General features: G+C 43.8%; 2 protein-coding genes and 1 non-coding gene across 10 annotated transcripts in view; 2 read left to right on the forward strand and 1 right to left on the reverse strand.

Annotated features, from left to right (window-relative positions):
- The first annotated feature begins 253 nt into the window (after window positions 1–253).
- Window positions 254–12,770, forward strand: ZBED3 (zinc finger BED-type containing 3). Of its 8 annotated transcripts, none has more exons than XM_073905302.1 (5): window positions 274–375; window positions 2,514–2,581; window positions 6,448–6,600; window positions 8,051–8,187; window positions 8,838–12,770. In XM_073905302.1, exon 5 carries the CDS (start codon window positions 8,852–8,854, stop codon window positions 9,569–9,571), a length of 720 nt encoding a protein of 239 aa, XP_073761403.1. In that variant the 5' UTR covers window positions 274–375; window positions 2,514–2,581; window positions 6,448–6,600; window positions 8,051–8,187; window positions 8,838–8,851; the 3' UTR covers window positions 9,572–12,770. The 8 variants fall into 8 exon arrangements, with proteins under 8 accessions (XP_025748284.2, XP_073761403.1, XP_073761405.1 ...); XM_073905305.1 differs by lacking the exons at window positions 274–375; window positions 6,448–6,600 and adding exons at window positions 398–504; window positions 1,761–1,811 and having other exon boundaries at window positions 2,514–2,576; XM_073905304.1 differs by lacking the exons at window positions 2,514–2,581; window positions 6,448–6,600 and adding an exon at window positions 1,761–1,811.
- AGGF1 (angiogenic factor with G-patch and FHA domains 1) overlaps window positions 4,277–19,399 on the reverse strand; it is a 57,425-nt gene continuing 42,302 nt past the window's right edge. The window contains exon 15 of the mRNA XM_025892496.2: window positions 4,277–4,800. The gene's annotated coding sequence lies outside the window, so the exon portion shown is untranslated. The remainder of the gene's footprint in view (window positions 4,801–19,399) is intronic.
- On the forward strand, window positions 6,202–6,339 carry LOC112839727 (small nucleolar RNA SNORA47). Its single transcript, XR_003212279.1, has one exon. It is a non-coding gene; the product is annotated as a small nucleolar RNA SNORA47 (small nucleolar RNA).

The raw sequence follows: 19,399 nt of genomic DNA on the forward strand, positions 1-19,399 counted from the left end.
ACCTGAAAGGATGCAAACTGCACTCAGATTCAAGACAGGAATCCAGGTCTTGGAAGGTTAATGTAAAAGTATAAAATAAAAATTACATTTTTAAAAAGCACTAAACAACTGCATCATTTTTAAACCTTGGCAAACGAAGTCTGTCACTCGTGGACCTGGATGGCTAAAGAGTGACTCTCCAGCCCTTTCCCCTACAGGTCACATGTTACCCTCCCCCCTCTCACCCCCAAACGCATGAATTGAGCGCTGTGTCTTTAAGGGAGACGCGCGGAGGTTTCTGCACCGAACAAAATGTCTGCGAGGATCCTGGAGGGGACCCGCGATCCCAGACTTCTAGCCCGCCTCTTGCTCCTGCCGCGCTTTGGGGGTGATGGGGTGAGTGTGCGCCGCCACGCAGGCGGCCGCGCTCCCGGAGGCCTGGTCGGGTCGCGGCCCACCGGGGGCTGGGGGAGAAGTGGGGCGGCGAAGGGAACAGGGACCAGTCCCGGGCCTCGGGGGCCGCAGGTGAGCCAGCAACGCACAAACACCACTGTTCACTATTATCACAGGCTGGCTTGCGCACGGGCTGCCGGACGTGCCCTTCCTTCGCTGTGCTCAGGTTGTCCCTAGTATAAAAGACGCATGTGGCCCCGGATTCTGCCTAGAGGCACTGTTCAGCTTCTTTCAGCACCTCGTTTTTGCTCCCAGTCTCCTTTCAAAAAAGTTCTTTGAGAATATCGAAAATCATGGGCTCTCCTAAGAAAAATTGCCTTTTTGCAGTCAGACTTTTTTAACAGTGGCAAATGGTTGCGTGCCCTGTAGTGTGCTCTTTCTCTGAGACTTTCTTAATGTTTCTCATTTTGGAGAGGAGAAGCCAAATACAAGCCAAATCAAACAGGAATCCCTGCCCCCATCTCCATGGTGCTCAAACAAAAGAATTTTCTGATCCTCTCTGAGTACAGAGGAGCAGTTTGCTGTAACTACTGACAGTAGCCAAATGCCCGAAGCTTACCAAACAAAATTATTTTTCCTTTCTTGAAAGAAAAAAATAACTACCATCCAAACTTCAAATTAGCCCAGACTACATGAATGTGGTGTTAAACAGAAGTTATTGTAAAAAAAAAAAAAAAAAAAAGCTTAATAAATTGACATAATTAGGGTAATTATTTTATGCACTTTGCATTCATGTATTATTTGTACACTCTTTTTAGCCAAAACTGGCTTGAGGCAAAGGACAATAAAAAGTATGCAACAATGTGTAAAATGGCCAAGAGCCAAAACAAGGTAATTCTCAATTAAAAATTCTTTGTGTTACCAAGGACTTCAAAGTAGGGCAGCTTTAAGTTCCTGTAATTCATATTAAAGTATGCATTTTACAAGACAAAATGGATCAACACCCTTCTTTAGAGAAACATATGTATTAAAGTCATGTAGACCTAAAATAAAGGTTCAGTTTAGGGTATAAACTTTTCATTTTAAAAAATGCATTAATAGACTACATCTGGCTTTTTAGCTAATGGTAGAGGTATCTAAGAGTTCGGCTTAACACATTCAGAGAACATCTCTGACTCATCATACGATTAGCTGTGGGTCCAGTACATTTTTTACAGTCCATGTGTAACATTTATCTAAATATTTTCACACTTACCCCTGTATTGCCTGAGCTAAGTATCCACACTTCACAGTTTGGAGGCATTTTTTTGCTTTTTCACTTCATCTAAGTCTTCAGCCTCGTGATTCCAGACTAATTTTTCTGATTGGCTGGATCTGTTTATAAATAGATGAATCCATGGTAGTAAACTAATATTTCAACAGAGATGGACAAGTAACAGGTGAGTGAATTGTGGTTTCCTTGATATTTCAATTGTCAAGGCTAATTATTTATTATGTTCTGCTTTGATTAAGTTACTGGTGGGTGAAGTAAATGAGACTTTCTTAATGTTTCTCATTTTGGAGAGGAGAAGCCAAATACGAGCCAAATGCTCAAACAGGAATCCCTGCCCCCATCTCCATGGTGCTTTTAGTGTTTCCACCCAAGTCTGTGTGGATTTCACATTAGTATGAATTTCTTACCTAAGACCCAGGCGCAAAGTCAGCTATTTGTTTACAACTCTGCCAGATTAATCCATCTGAAGTGATTAGCCTTGGCTGTGGAAGGACAAACACAGCTATATATAGTTCATTTGCTATACCCTTTTGAGAACATTGCCTTGTTCTTTGGCCTTTAGCTTGCCTAATAGTTTGTATGTGTTCAAGCATAAGTATAAAATAATAAAATTAACTTCCATGGGTATTTTATAGGATGATTCTTAATGTTACAGTCATATATTATATGTATGTACACCCATATTTACACAAATTATTCATCCGGGTTTTGATCTCCCTTATTCTCTATATCGGGATTTAGGGAGATGATACTGAAGAGTCTGGGTTTTAATCTGATAGATTATTAGAAGACTAGAACTTTGGAGAACTGCAAATAAAACTTCAAATGCAGTTTGAAATAATTAATGTGAATTTATTATCTTCCACAGGCTTAAACTTATCATTCCTTCAAGATAATGGATACTCAAATGAAATTCACTATGGGTTTAGAGGTGTGGTACCAACAATACTACTCTCCCCTCTTACATGAAGTAACTAAAATCTACTTTTCTCTCAGCTTTTTCCCCTTCCCCGAAATTGCACTAAAACATTTCCACTATTAAATTAATTTCATGCTAGCTACTTTCATTTAGCATCAGGAAATATTTTTTTAAAATATGAGCTTGGAAGCCTAGTTATAAGACTAAAGAATTGGAACTTTATGAGAGTCAGCACTGGTGGCAATGTGTTTTTTGTGAATTTGGGGCCCTGAAGGAGGTCAGGAAGGGAAGAGATGCTGAAGCAGGAGTGTCTGCTTGAACATTTGTGTTAGGGCCCCCAAGACCCACCCTTTCCTCAGTATGGACATCGCATGATGGAATTCACCCTCATGAGTGAACAGTGCTCTGACCTTTAGCACATGTATCAGAATTATGGCTGGAAGCATCTCCCCACCAGACTGTGAGCTTCTGGAGGGGATGGATTATGTGGTTCTCTTGTTGGCATCCTGGGCAAGCAGCAAGCCCTTGTCTGACCTCAGATGAGCAGGTGCACAATGAGCAATTTGAATGAGAGTGGATGGAGTGAATGGATTGTAAGCAAAATAATCACATTCACTGGCACCTTTCTGGTAATTTAAAAACTGTTTAAGAAAAAATTAAGGGAGCTCTTATTTTTCATTTTCTTCATGTTAGCTAACTATGTAGTTAATAGGTGTGCATTTTACTTGGTAAGGAAGTAATACATATTGCAGGGCTCCAGGTAACCAGACCTCCCCATTATTTTCTACCTGAGAGAGGAGTGACCTATTGTGCATGAAAGTCAATTTACGAAATGAAAATAAATTTGGTTGGGGAGGGAAGGTGGATCTGTGATTCTTTTTTGCTTTTTATATTCAAAAATCCTCAAGAGAATTTCTCCAACTTAAACTGTCTACTCTATTGAATAACAATGTCAAAGAGAGAAATAACACTGCCTTCAGCCACTAAGATCTTAATGTGGGTGTGTCTGAGCAGTAAATACTGGTAGCTTCTTTTTGTTCATGCCCTGAAGTTAAATAGCACTGGAGAATCCAAAAGCATTATTTGATTTCAGCCACAGGTTTAGAGGCAGATAATCTTATCATTTTCCTTGACAGATGAGAGACTGGGATTTAGTGAGCTGGGTCTAAGAAAAGTAGAGTCAGGTTCATTGCATTGAAGGCAGCATCCCCTGAGTGCCTGCCTGTGCCAGGGAGATGGGGCAGATGGGCATTCCTCCCATGGCACCTCTATCTCTTATGCATACAGAATCTCCTTCTGTTCAAGCAGGGCCAGCAAACCTCCTGACACCGAGCAACCTCACACCCTGAGGTCCCTCCAGGGCCAGATGGCGGCCCTATGCCTCACAGGACTGTCCTCTCCAGTCTCCATCGTTCAGGCTGCCTGGCCCAACATGAATTCAGTGGCCTGAGGATTGTTTTAGAAAATAACTTTGTATTTACATTGTTTTTTTTTTTTAAGATTTTTATTTATTCATGAGAGACAGAGGGGGAGAGAGAGAGAGAGAGAGAGAGAAGCAGAGGGAGAAGCAAGCTCCCAAGGAGCAGGGAGCCCGATGCAGGACTCGATCCCAGGACCCTGGGATCATGACCCGAGCCGAAGGCAGACGCTTAACCGTCTGAGCCACCCAGGCGCCCTTTTTTGGGGAGCTACTCTATGAAGACGTATACACAGATTGTGTCTTTCCATAATGTCAGCTTTATTGAATCATAAAGCAAGGTTAACATAATGGTAAAAGCAGTTTCAGAATTCCAAACTCAATGACATTTCACTGTGCATTTAACTTGGCTTCATAGACAACACACGAAATATAAAAGTCACATAAGAAACAAGATAAAATAGGGTAAGTTAATGAACCCAATGCAAAGTCAGTCTACAAGCACACAGCTGAGATGAAGTCTCGACCGGTGTGGGTCCACTCAGTGCTTCCTGCTTAGTATGTTCAAGCAGGGGAGGATCTCTATTATGTTCAAAGATCAATTGGGCAGGACCTTCGGTGGCAGTTGCCTTTCTGATGTGGTCAGATGTGGAAGGGTCAGTGTCTGGAGAATATGACAGTTTGCTGCGAAAATCTTTCCTTTTTTAAAGGAGTTTGATCAGTCTAGCCCTTCCAGACTTTGGATTCTACCGATCATCAGTTCTCGGCTCATCCAGGCTTTCTTGGCTTTGCTGGTCATCACTTCTGGGTGCCAACAGGCTGTGAAGAGTTTTAGTGATATTTATTCTCAGCTCATCACCCTTGTCTGCTTTCCTCATTCATGACATCACTGCTTGACATGAGTGACTCCATTTCGCTCTCCACCTTATGTGTAGATCCTGCCATATACATAGTCTACCTAAATGTATCCACAAATGTGCATGCTTGCTTTCTTTTTTTTCTAAGATTTTATTTATTTATTTGACAGAGACACAGCGAGAGAGGGAACACAAGCAGGGGGAGTGGGAGAGGGAGAAGCAGGCTTCCCGCCGAGCAGGGAGCCCCATGTGGGGCTCGATCCCAGGACCCTGGGACCATAACCTGAGCCGAAGGCAGACGCTTAACGACTGAGCCACCCAGGCGCCCCAAATGTGCATGCTTTCTTAGGACCTTTTTACTCTTCCTTTTGTGTTTGCCTCTTCCCTTTCTCTTTTCACACCAGCTGCCACTCCTCAACCGACAGTGTATCTTCCTCCTTATTTTTCTTCATATATATATATATATATAAAATCTTTATATATCCTACACAGATCTGTGTATTATTTAAGAATAATGACATCATATTATACATATTTTTCTGCATTTGTCTTTTCTCCCTGAAGAGTTCCTTCAGAAATCCCTTTAGGTCTTCTAGCAGAGCTCCAATCCGTACTTTTTAATGGCTGCACAATATTCCCAGGTGTAAACACACATCATTTACCCAGCCATTCTCCAGCTGACAGGCATTCCCGTGTTCCCAGTTTTTTGCCATTCCAGATAATACTGTAATAAACATCCTAATACATACTACTTTATGTATTAGTACTTTTAGTTCTACAGAATAGATTCCAAAGAAGGGGATCCCCGATTTTATCTATTTTTAATTAACAGAAATTGCCAGACTGCTGTCCTAAAAGCCTCCACATCTCCACTAGTAATGCATGAACATACCCATTCCTTTGCTTCCCTTCTAGCTTTGGCTGACAGACCTCTTCGTTTTTGTTAGTGTGATGGATCTAAAATGAGACCTTACTGTTACTTTAATAGCACTTCCCTGAATATAAGTGATGTGAATCTTTTCACAAATTTCTTGGCCATCTGATTTTGTTCTTAGGTCATTTGCCTACTCGTATTTCTTGTCCATTTTTTTTATTGGGTTGTTCGTCTTTTTCTTGTCAGTTTGTAGGAGCTCTTTGTGTATTAGGGTTGTGGCTGAAGTTGCTGAGGCCTCTCTCCCAAGCCAAGATAGCTGACTAGGAGGCTTCTCTTCCTCTGTACTGTAGGGATAGTTGAAACAAGCCCAGGGGCTGTTTAGCAGAACTAGGAAGGCTATGATGACCTATGGCCACCTATGACTGCTGGTCACTGTTTAGATGCTTAGTCTGAACAGAAGACTGTATTGAGCCAGGATGTAGCTGTGTGCGGAGGACTGAGAAGGTGAGGCAGTTCAGTCCTGTGCTGCCTTCCACCGGTTAAGACCTCCGAGAGTGAAGGCCTGCCAAGACAGAGGATGTCCCTCTGCCGCCCTTGGAGGGGCAGCGCTGTGCTGGCCGACATTTACGGTGCTGCGTGTCCCTGGCTCAGATGAGGCAGTCCACTAAATTTGAAGGGTTAAGACATCAAAATCAGTGCTTCTCACTCTTGTTTCCACCCTCGCTCTTACGACAGATGGCATTCATGTATGTGGCACTCCTCTGGGCATCCCAGATTCTGAAGAAACCCAGAGACATTTTGCAGGGAGGTAAATTGCATGACAGTAATTGGTCACCCTGGCACTTTTAGGGGCACATCAGTAATGATCACTCTCAGACTCTGCCACAGGTAAGACCGTCTGCAGCTTATATACAGTTTTCAACCCCCAGCTCAAGAAAGCATTATCAGAATGCAAAGCAAGAGTCTTGCTATTATAGAAAACCTTTAAATCTCTTTCAATTTATAAAAATACAAGAATTCATAATCCTATTCTCTCCCCCTTTTGTGTCTATCTAGTAATAAAAAAAGAACTCTGTAAAGAGAGGATTCTAATGTAGAAGAAATGAAATTCTAAAAAAAAATAGAAGAAAAAAAATTTTAGGTAAATTTAGGTTACCAAAAACAGTTTCTAATACTAAAATCTGGTCTGTTTACTAACCATAATGTTACATAACCATAATGTTTACTAAGCATAAAAAAAAGATTATCCTGGAAAATGGTCTGTAACTCCTCTCCTCATGCTGTGCTCCCCCTTTGGGGACCTTGGGGATTTAGTAAATCTCTTGCAGGAAATCTAGCATTTCAATTTCCAAAGACTCTTTATACTAACTGGCTTTCATGAGAAACTATATTCAAATCAATGCCTGTTGTATCACAAGATATGTAAATGGCTAATTCTTTTGTTAGAAGAGGACTGGCACTTGTCTTTTTTTGATGATTCTGGTAAGTTTGTGACCTTTTTTTAAAAATCTGAGTGCTATGTTAAACATCATGCCTGATCCTGACTAGACCAGCTTGGTGGGGGGAAAAAATGAGATTTAGAAAACTGTAAGGTATCTGTAAGAAGACTCTTAGCAACTGAAATAAAAGCTTACACTAAACACGACTACTATTATAGCAACTTATTTTTCCTGTTCCCAACCGTGTCTTCCGTCATTCCCAGTTACATTAAAAAAAAGAGAGAGAGATTCTGGAACTTCATCATCTCCCCAGCTGCTGGTTCAAAACCTGACAGTACGAGTGCACATTGGCTATCTCACTATGTATCTTGGCCTTGATTCTCCCCTGAAATAAATTCTCAGAAGACCTCCAAGTCTGCCACGTGTTCTCTTAGTATTTTTAAATTTTCAAAACAAATTTGTTTAGAATTACACATTTGGTCCTTTGTGAAGTTACTTCCTGAAGAATAAACTTCACCTTTTCTATCCCTCCTTGTTTGATAGGTTATTTCTGTGATAAACTGTTTTAATGGGAAAGACTTTGCAATGATAGTCACTGGGTTGTGTGTGGATCCTTTCAACCACAGATACTTGCTGGACAGAGAAGAAGCTATTACTTTTCTTTATTTCCTTCCTTAATTAAAAGCATTGACAAAGCTTTTTATCTTTTAAATATATAGAGGGGATGAGCAATACAGAAAACTTCTTTTTGTTTTATAACTGGAGCAACTATGACAGGGTGAGGAAAAAAAAAAAGAACACTAGAATAACATGGTGCTAGCCAGTATTCTAGTATCTGTTTAGGGGGCTGTTTACTGAATTTCTTTTACTCACTGCCTGTCCTCTGAATTGACTCCTAGCACTGCTGATGGTTCTTTAGAACTCAGGATTCACGCTACAGTGCTGCTACCTGAGAACTGACACTGGCTGGAAACTCTGAGGCAATGACAGGGACCCCCCAAGGCCCACAGGACATGGCCTACCAACTAAGTTAAAGGTAAAAATTTAGAAAACTGCTTTGTATATTTGTTTTCCTAAGTATGTATATTTTTAAAACATTTTAGTGGTTTTTAGTACTGCCATTTTCCTCATAAGCCCATTGTTTTTAAAGTCACAAAACAGAGACTTGTATTTTGAAAAAAATATTTCCTCACTGAAAGGTCTTTAAAAAGGCTGTTCACCACGGGCACTTACACCCCTCAAGTTTAAGAAACAAATTGTTCGTTCCCAAGGCTTTCCTTCTGGCTCGTTTCAACCGTTTGTTCCCTAACACTGAGAGCAGCAAACCAAAGGGAGCTCTTACTCTGAGAAGAGGAACCTTTTTAAAAGAGAGCGAAGGAGACTAGTTAAAACGCACACATACAGCACTTCTTTAGCTGGTGCTTCCCATTTCTTCAGTATCAGTACCTGTGAGCTGGGGACCCGTCTGATCTTGAAGAGCGTTCCTAGTTAAGGGCAGAAGGGCTGGGCAGGGCTAACATTTCCTGAGGACTAAACCGTTAAAAATAGGAAAAAGAAACCCAGGTACGCCCAAACGAACCGTCGGATTTTTATGTGTAACAAAAAGGCGGCCGCCTCTGGCCACCGAAGTTGTGCGCGTGTGTGTCTAGTCGAGCGGCTGTCCTTACCTTCTCCCTCGGAACGCAGGCGCGGCGGAGAGAATGCGGAGTGACGAGCTGACGGCGCCCATGGACGACACCGGCGGGCCGGACGACGCGGCGGCGCTTGGCGGCCCGTGCCCCGGCCTGGCCCCGGCCCCTCCCGGCCGCCTGGGGGCGCCATACTGCGAGGCCTGGGGCTACTTTCATCTGGCCCCCGCGCGCCCGGGCCACGCCGCGGGCCAGTGGGCCACCTGCCGGCTGTGCGGGGAGCAGGTGAGCCGCGGCCCGGGCTTCCACGCGGGCACCCCGGCGCTGTGGAGGCACCTCAAGAGCGCGCACCGGCGGGAGCTGGAGAAGAGCTCCGCCCGCCGCTCGCCGCCCGGCCCCCCCTGCCCGCCGCAGCCGCCGCAGCCGCCGCCCGGGCCCGCCGTGGCCGCCGTGGCCGCCGAGGGCGACTGGGCGCGCCTGCTGGAGCAGATGGGCGCGCTGGCCGTGTGCTGCAGCCTGCGTGAGCGCGAGCTGGCGCGGCGCGAGGCGGCGGTGGAGCAGGGCGAGCGCGCCCTGGAGCGGAGGCGCAGGGCCCTGCAGGAGGAGGAACGCGCGGCGGCCCAGGCGCGGCGGGAGCTGCAGGCCGAGAGGGAGGCGCTGCAGGCGCGGCTGCGGGAAGTGAGCCGCCGCGAAGGCGCCTTGGCCGCCGCCTCTGCCCCGCCGCAGACTCCGCTCAAAGAAGAGCCCGAGGGGGAGAGGGACGGTTTCATAATCACCAAGGTCCTCTTGTAGGCTGTGGCCGCTTTGCGACCCCAGTCCCTCCCATGCCAGCGCTACTCCAGGTGTGGTCCGCGGACCGGCCTCCCCTGGGAACTGAATCTCAGGCCCGCCGACGTCTCCAAATGTGGTCCCTTGAGAAGCGCTTCGGAGCAAAGCGGAACCAAAAATCACTTAACGCTCCGTGGCCCCCCCCCAGGGTGCCTGGGAGCACAAGCTCCGGTGGCCTCCTTTGCTGTTGGCCTTTAGGAGCTGGTTTTCTTCCAACCGCCTTTGGAATGACAGCTCGAGCAACTTGGTGAGACTAGGCCACCCGGAGTCTCGTACCCGGTGACTTTGAAAGGACAGAAACTTTCTTGTGTACCAAAGACTATCATACTACGTGCCTGTACACCAGCCAGGGCAACCCAGGGTGGAGGGGGTTTGGAAATGAGGATAAAGCGTTTTATCCAAGAAGAGTTTTACTCCTTTCCCAATGAATACATCTTTGGTAATTGGTTTACCCAGCACGAAGTTCTGAAAAGGGGGCCACTTAGCTTCCACAACGGCTCTTTACCCTGTCCTCTCTAGTGCCTCATTGGCGCAGTCTGGGCGAACCCCTGTGTAGTCCCCTCCCAGCTTGCAGACCGTACCAAGTGCACCCTGTCTCACCCCAGCTGTTTTCTTTCCGTTTCACGCCCAGTGTCAGCTGTAGTGAGTTTCCCCACTTTCCCACCTCACATTCCCTTACTAGCAAAACATAACTTCCTCCCTCGTTAGGAAGGGAACTTTGGTTTCCCACATCTCCACAATCCTCGCTTCCGGGCCACAGTAGAAGGAAGGCATCCCTCCCATCTGAGGCCACCTCTGCCTCTTTTTCTGTTCCCATCCATTCCTCTTCCACCGTTACTGGACCTTTGCTCCATTATTGTTTCTCCTTTCTTCTGACTTAATTCCCTCCCTTCCCCAGACTACTCTTCCTCAGCAACACCCAGTCTGCCCTTGTACTAAAAAGAAAGACTTGCCCAGCCTGGCTGCCCCCACTGAACACTAACCAAGGGGGGCCTGTACTTCCTCCCATACGTGAATTCTTCACTAGTGGTCAGCTTCCCATCCTACCCTGGACCCCTAAGAGCTGAATATGATGATTTATTTTCAGCCTTCATCCTGCTAGTACAATGAACACCCACATACACCCTCTACCTAGACTGAGCAATTGTTAATATTCTGCCTTATTTACTTTTTTGGCCCTCTGCCCCAAACATGCATCGCATTTCATCCAGAAGTATTTCACCATATATATCTCCTAATAGCCTCTAAAATAGTCCTTATTCAAAATTCCCCAATTGTCTCAGAAATGTCTTATCTTTTCTAAAACAAACCAGGGTCCAATCAAAGTTCATTCATTACTTTTTGATTACAACTTTGTCTCTTTTAGTCTAGAACAGCTCCCTTGTTTTTTTTTTTCATGACATTTTTGAGAGTCCAGTCATCTGCGTTATAGAATGTCCTTTATTCTGGGTTTGTCTGATTGTTTGCTTAAGCCAGTTTATGCGCTCATTCTTGGCTCATCTACCTCTGTGCCGGTGACTCCTGGCTAACTCCAGCCTCGAGTGTTCTTCCCAGTTCAGTGCTTCATGTCCAACCCCCTGCTGCATGTCTCCCCCTCTGCTTGTATATCCTGCCACTGCTGAGGAAAGGGCAAATCCCACATTCCCACCCCTTACCCAAGAACTAACATTTACTGGGCTCTTAAAATGTACAGGTACATCATGCACACTGACTGCATGCATTATGTCACTTTATTCTCATAGCAGCTCCCTGAGGAGATATTAATACTATGCCCATTTACAGCTAAGGAAACTGAGATACAGAGGCGTTAAGTAGCTTCTACAACATCACAGCTGGTAAGTAGCATTGAGATCCAAATCCAGTCTCTACCTCCAGATGCGCTGTTCCTAGCTGCTGTACTGTCTCCCTTGCTAGTCACTGAGCTGATACCAAGTTTCCTCCCTCTCATTCCAGGTAATATGTCGGTGACATTAACATGCACTGAGCATTCGCCATGTGCCAGAGCTGTGCTGAGCTTACAAGAATAACTGCCTACCATGCAGCAACCCCATGACATATGCCCATTTTGCAGAGGAAGAGACAGGCTCGGGGAGCTAAGTAATGTTGAGGCAGAGTGGGATTTGAACTCATGTCACTGAATCCTAGGTTCCTATTTCCACAAAGTGCCACACCTGTCTTCCTTCTCATGCCACCTGTCAACCTCAGGCCTCATTTATCATTCATCTAGGGTTCCTCTTCCCATCCTTGTCTTCCCCAACTGTCCCCTTCCTTACACTCAACTTGACCAAAGGAACTGTTCTAAGCCAACACTGAATATATCAGAGTTCCTGCTCAAAGGCCCCCCAAGATCACCCATCATCAATAAGCTTCGATTTTGTAGCCTGACATCCAAGTGCCCCCACCCTGCTGCCAGTCTTACCTGCTCCTTCCCTACCTATGCTATATGCTCCAGCCCCGCTGGACTCCTTGTTCCTCCTGACATGTCCTCATTTTGGCTCCTCCATGCCTGTTTGCCTTCCCTCTACTTAAAAGGCCCCTTCAATCTCTGAGTATGAAGAATTCCACCCATTTTCAAAGACCTAGCTCAAATTCAACTGCTTGCATGAAGTTTTCCTTCATTACTCCTTATTTAGAGATGATTTTTTACTTCTCTGGACTCCTTAGCATTTTATAATCTCGTAACACCTCGAACAGGCCATCTGGCATATGGCTCTATGGGTTCTTGCCTTCCCTCTCCTGCCAGACCTGAGCCCTTGGGTTAGCCTCCTATTCCCACAGTGCTTTGTATATAACAGCTGCCCAATAAATAAATTTGAAGCATTGAACTCAGTGTTTTGAAGGTTTTACAAGTTAAGTTTTCCCAGAGTTACTAATATAATTATTCATTTATCTTTAATTCTGAATAGAATTCATAGGAGAAAAAAATAGCCTAGAAGGAAATAGCAGTAATAATTTAAGCTGTTTAGTCAATATTTAGTAAGTATGCATTATTGCGCTGTTTGGTTTGAATCCAAATTAGTGTATCACTACTAGTATGTCATTATCAGGAATGTTTTTCTTAAAATGTTTTTCATTACACAAGTAACACAAATGCAATGCCCCAATCTAGGAAGAAATCAGAACATCCCTCAAATTCCTGCCATCAATAAAACTTCTACAAACATTTTAATGTATTTTATTCTTTTGTCTTTCACAATCTTCACATTATCCTAAAAATAGTATGTTATTTCTGTAAGTACTGAAATATAACTTCTTCATGTGGATGTGTAACTTGGGCTATAAGAGGAATTTGAACTTTTTAGAAGAAATCTTCTGCAAATGTTACTCTTCTATTTCACCAACTGTTGGAACTATTAATATCAGCAAAGACTGACTTTTAGAATCGCAACTGCTTCCTCAAGAAAGGTAAATACTGGGAGCACCAACAGCCTGTTCAGGGGCCTGACTAGTAACTTACTGCTGGCTGTGGGAGTTAAGCAAAGAGATTTTACTTTCTGCTTTATATACTTCTGTACTGTTGTACTTTTTTATACCAAGCATGAATTACTTTTATAATCAAAAATAAAATTTACATTTCTCAAATGAGAACTGACCATGAGCATTCCACTTTCTTAGGTAAAATAAACAAAACCCAACACAAGGACTAATGTAATCCCCACTTTTAGAAAAGCCTAGAGAGAAATGCAGCCCTTGTCCAATCTAACACTATCATTTGACAGAAGAGAAAAATGAGCCCCAGAGTGGCTTGCCCACTATCAGGAGACAGTGGCTATGGTGGTTCACCTGACTCCAACCTCAACAGATATTGTGCCTCTTTGGCCTTAAGGACTTCTGCTGGCTCATCTGTCAAAGCCCAAGGGCTGTCAGGACCAATAAGCCAAGCTGGCCTCCAGAGGACGTAGAGATGGGTTATGGGGACTGCACTGGTTTCTCTGCCTGTGACCCAGTCGACTCACAGAGAGCTGTCATTGCTGATGGGTGACAGTGACACACCTCGCCTAGATCAGCAGGGCTTCTCTGACTTCTGTGACTGGCTTACTAATAGCACCACTCCCATGCTGCCTTTGAGAGCAAGCACACAGTGGGAGGTGGATGGCTGGAATGGGGATGCAGAATGCCCTGAACCCAACTGCTGAACTCCTGCCATGATGTAAAGTGATCAGTCACTTCTTTAAGTTTAAATTTGGCAGAGAGGAGGGGGAAGCAAAGCAGGGCATTGACAACCAAAGTTGAAACGGCTAGAGCCCTTTATATACCTAAGTTGTCATCCATGGAGCTGGAGAGGGTTAGAACTGGTTTGGGCTGACTTTCTATTTTAAATAGCTGTCCATGTCTTTAACATCTTAGAAGGGATTCATAAAGACTGGGTTTTTGTTCTGCTGCCACTCAATAGGGAATTCTATTTCTAAAGGTTTGAACTTCTTACCTTTCCACAACCTAAATCTGCTTGTCTGCAAAATGGATGAGGTGATCATTAAGGTCCTCTTTGGCTCCAACATGGTATGATTACATGAAATACAGTTAAACATCAAATGACCTTTGAGTCAATGAGTTGTTTGGTTTAATTGGATTTTCTTGGTCACTGCAAATTTAGAAGTAAATGTTGACAGTGACATGCTTACTCTCAAAAATACCAGGAGAGTATCAAAGTTCTTCCATAGTAGTGAAGTGCTAACTCTATCATTCACTCCCTAGAACTGAAGATGTGTGCAGCAGTTATGAGTATGCTCTCTTGTACCCACTCTTTTGTCCTCATGACACCCTGCAGGCAGGGCAAGTATAATTTTCCATATTTTACAAATGAGGCCATACACTTGAACAAGGTGAAGTGACCTGCTGAAAGACAACAGCAGATTGGAGGCTGGAACTCAATCCATGGATCCCGGTCATACCTGGGGCCAAAAAGTTGCACTTCCTCCCAGGCCTCCCTTCCTGTCCACCTCTTCACCAGTGCTATCCTGGCTGGAGTGCCTACTGATGGGCATCATCAATTTGGGTTGATGTTGGCTGCTCTCCACCACAAGCTCTGGTGTTGGGTTAGGTAAGCCAGACCTTAAGGAAGTGAGGTTGGCCATTGTATTAGTTTGCTATTGCAGATGTAACAAAATTACCACAAACCCAGTGGCTAAAAACAACACAAGTTTATTATCTTACAATTCTGCAGGTCAGAAGTCTGAAATTGAACTCAGTGTCAGCAAAGCTATGTTCCTTTCTAGAGGCTCTAGGAGATTTTTTTTTGCCTTTTCCTGCTTCTAGAGGCTGCCCACATTCCTGGGCTTGTGGCCCCTTCTGTCAAGGTCAGCAAAGGCCATTCTTTCTTACAGTGCATCACTCTGCTACCCTCATCCACATTAAATGGACCCTTCTTATTTTATGGTCAGTTGGTTAGCAACCTAATTCTATCTGCAACTTTAATTCTTCCCTGCCAGGTAACATATTGGTGCTTTCCAGGGATTAGGACATAGACATTTGCTGGGGGGCAAGGGTGGGGGATCTATTATCTGCTTACCACACAGCATTATCCTGCCTTGCTTAGGTTTGGAGGTATGTGAAAAAGGCAAAGTGCTTGATAGGGAGCCCCTATTCCCCAGAAATCAATACTTTAATGGGGGTCCTAATCTCCCCCACCCCTCCTTATAAATCTGCGTAGCACAGGGAGTGCTCACAGACTTTTCTGAGACAGATCCCTGCAAGGTGGGTGTGAAGGATGCCTCTGGGGGAAAATCAGAGGCCTCCACAGTGTAGAGAACTAAACATTTAAATACCTGCGCACTAACAAGGATCTGATTGACTAGGAAGGTCAGGTGGTGATGTCTGAGTTGTCAAAACTTTGGAGTCAGATATGAATTAAAATTTAAGCTTTGCCCCAAAACGAGAATACTCAAATACTATGATTAATAAACATGTTGAAATATTTTTTAAAAAATCTAAGCTTCCAAACATGTATGTTACATGTCACCTTGGCAACCACCTTAACCTCTCTGAAACCCAGTTTCCTCATCAGTAAAATGGGGATAATATATACCTTACAGGGTTGTTACAATGATTAAGATATTTGGGTAAATTCTGACATATAGTTTAAACTCAGTAACTATGACTTCTTTCTTTTTCTCTTACTTATCTGAATGGAAGCTCAAAATCAAGCCAAAGGATCTCAGAAAGAGCAAGTTCCCTGGGATGAATGCTGAGAGCAGCTGCTCACAAGCCACATAGGTTTGCCAAGTCATTTTCCTTCATGATAAGATACCTGAGTTCTCAAATGAGCTAATCCAGTCAAAACTTGTTATGACTTGTGACTATAAGGTAGTTTGACCAAAATTACAAGTCAATATATCACAACCTATCCATCTAAGTACTTTTCCCTTCAAGTAGTTACCTTGAAAGACTAGTTATTCCAAAAATGCTTCTATGCTTAGAACGTCTCTAGAACTCCTCTTCCAGAGTAACTCTCAGAGTCTTAAAAACCTCCTTCTTAAAAAGCATCCTTAAGTTGGCAAATACTCATATTTCCAGGAAAATTTTGATTTTTGAAAAGAGCTGCCAGTTATTCAGAGCCCAGTCTGGTAAATATGGTAGAACCAGATTAACATTTCTGGTTAATAAGGTGTGATTATAATAAAGCAAAAATTATTTTTGTGTGGCTCATAAATTGGCCTTGATAGTGTTGTATATTAAGGTTAAGTAAAGGCAACATGGTCATAGTAGACATTAAAGTCCACTTTAGTGGGTTTATGATGTGAATTAATTCAGATAGCACTGGGAGTCATTACATATTTAAATAGTATTAAATGTTTCTTTTTATGAAAATTTTAATTATGACATGCTCTGAAATCTGATTTCATAGTATTAAAATTAAGGCTTTAAAGAAAAGCATTAATGCTAATGAAAGCTTTATTATTTCAGTATATATTCTCCTGGGCCTTTGGTCAAGATAAGTAATGATCAGATGAAGGAGTTGGCAACCTTCCTGGCCTCTGCAGTCTACTAGTAACTGAAGGCTAAGTAACACACTCACATGTTTAAATACATTTAATAATATTTTACCAACTTCTCCCTCTCTTGCTTTTTGGACAATGAAATACCATGGCATCTGAACACAGATGAAAGCTAGCTTCTTGTTGAAGAATTTCTGAAAAGTCATTCTTACTCAAGCAGGCGGAAGTCATCTGCCTCCATTCACATTAACTTCCTCCGGGGACTTACTGATTTACATGTTCTCCATCAACTCCAATTTTTTTTTTTTAAGATTTTATTTATTTATTTGTCAGAGACACAGCGAGACAGGGAACGCAGCAGGGGGAGTGGGAGAGGGAGAAGCAGGCTTCCTACAGAGCAGGGAGCCCAATGCGGGGCTCGATCCCAGGACCCCGGGATCATGACCTGAGCCAAAGGCAGACACTTAACGACTGAGCCACCCAGGCGCCCCATCATCAACTCCAATTTCCAATGACCTGATTCATGTTGCTTTTCCTTTCTTTCTTTCTTCTTTTTTTTTTTGGTACTTCAGTGATCTGTTGTTCAGACTCAGACCCCAAAAACCCAGTGTTTGAGCTGGCAGAGTCACTACTGTGCACAGGTAACTAGAGGAGATACATAATTGAATGAGGGGCTGCAGCCTCAGTAAGGTTTTACTCTTGTCTATACATCCGAAACCCAGACTAAACATTTTCTGAAGGTAGAGTTTCTAAGATTGCCCTAAAAAGGTCTGGTTTAGGGGCAGACCTGAAAACATTTGAAAAACAAACTGCTCCTTCCCCCTCCATCCCGAGAGCTTTGGCTTTTGGCAAAAACTTTGAAATGAACAGAAACTGCTTTGGATTAATACTCTGGACTATCAAGACCTTCATGTGACTACTTGGCCTTTACATTCTACAAATACTATCTAAAAATACATATAAGATGACAGGGAGTCTTGTCCCATTGATCACTGTATCCTGAGTGCCTAGCATAGTGCCTGGACTTCAAGTTCCTCAAGGCTATCTGCTGAATGAATGCACGCTGTTCGAAGATTTTACCACCTGAAATCTAGTCCCTTTTGCAGTTCTCCCTACAGTTCTCCTGCTCCTACAGTGTACTAAGAGCCAGGGTGGGCCTGCTGGATGTCCCTATCACCTTCTCCAGATGGCTTCATTTCATGCAGAATCCACCCCTTCTTTGAGGAGGACCTCAAAGGCACCTAACAAGACCCTTCTACCCTTTCTCACTATCATCTACTAGTCTCCTGCTCATTCTGCAGTACTTGTTTAAGTGTACCTCCTATCATCACCTGAAGGAATGAAGATGACACATCCACTTACTCACCCCACCCTTCACCTTTCCTCTGACTTCAATAACCACCATACCCACTCCAGGCTGCTTCTCCTACAACTGTGACCTTGCTATTGGTAGCATGGCATAATAACACTAATAACTGCTAATATTTGAGGGTTTATTATGCACCGGACACTGTTCAGTACCACATAGGCCTTATCTCATTTAAACTTCCCAGTAGGGGCGCCTGGGTGGCTCAGTCGTTTAGCGTCTGCCTTCGGCTCAGGTCATGATCCCAGGATCCTGGGATCGAGCCCCGCATTGGGCTCCCTGCTCCGCGGGAGGCCTGCTTCTCCCTCTCCCCCTCCCCCTGCTTCTGTTCCCGCTCTCGCTGTCTCTGTCAAATAAATAAATAAAATCCTTAAAAAAAAAAAACAAAACTTCCCAATAGCTGCATGAAGACAGTAAAGTATGGAAGTTTAAATAAATTTTTAAACATCGTTCAGCTCAGGAGTGGTACAGCTATAAGGCAAATCCAAATCAGCCAGACTCCTTAGCCTGTGCTCTGTGCACTGGGATGAAAAGAATCAAGATTTAAACCCCAGCCCTGCCACTGTGCCACAGAGACTTTTTGATTTTGAGCAAAAGAAAAACCTCTCTAAACCTCAGTTTTCTAATTCATAAAATACCAGCAGGAATAAAGATAATGTATGTTAAATGCTTAGCAGAGTGTCTGACATGCCACAAATGTGTGTTCCACCCATCCGATCAACACATGCTCCTAAAACATTCAGCGCTGTGACAGGTACTGAAGATACAACAGTAAGACCAAAAAGGTCCCTGCCTTCACAGGTCTGTACAGCTCCTGATGGGTGCTCAGTAAGTATTAGATAGACGGAAAAAGCCCTCCAGGAGGTCTGTTAGCCTCCACTCTGCCCCTCTTCAATCAGCCAGTTATTTTGCTATATAAAGCAATCTACTGAGAACATTTCACTGCCTAAAATCCTTCAGGAATTCCTTACTGTGAAAGAGATAAAAATCCAAATTTCTTTTTTTATTATTGTTTTTCTAAACTAGGCTCCACACCCAATGTAGGGCTTGAACTCACAATCCCGAGACCAAGAGTTATATGCTCTACCGACTGAGCCAACCAGGAGCCCCAATCCAAATTTCTGAACACAGTATTATAGCTACAGGTATGTGGTTCAGTTCCCCTCCCCACCAGCTCCTCTTTAAGCAGTGAAACTCTTTATATGAAATCTATCTGGAAGCCAAATTAATGTAGACCAATTCTAGTAATAGCATGAGAACTGGAGTCACGGTTTGGCATCGTAACCCCTTCCCACCCTCATCACTTTCACACACACGCATGCGCGCGCACACACACACACACGCACACGCACACACACACACTCTTACCTGCAGCTCCTCTAAGGCAAAGCCATAGATTCTGTCAAACCATTTGAATCTGGGTGTTTCTAATTGTAGGACACAACCCATCAGTGGATTATGAAATCAACTTAGTGGTTGGAATCAGTGATT

The sequence above is a fragment of the Callorhinus ursinus genome, unplaced genomic scaffold (assembly GCF_003265705.2).
Source record: "Callorhinus ursinus isolate GAN/ISIS: 27379988/994484 unplaced genomic scaffold, GSC_fseal_2.0 scaffold23, whole genome shotgun sequence".
Taxonomy (NCBI): Eukaryota; Metazoa; Chordata; class Mammalia; order Carnivora; family Otariidae; genus Callorhinus; species Callorhinus ursinus.

Coding starts and splice junctions, on each gene's coding strand:
- ZBED3 (XM_025892499.2), top strand. CDS start 8,852: ATGCGGAGTGACGAGCTGACGGCGCCCATGGACGACACCGGCGGGCCG.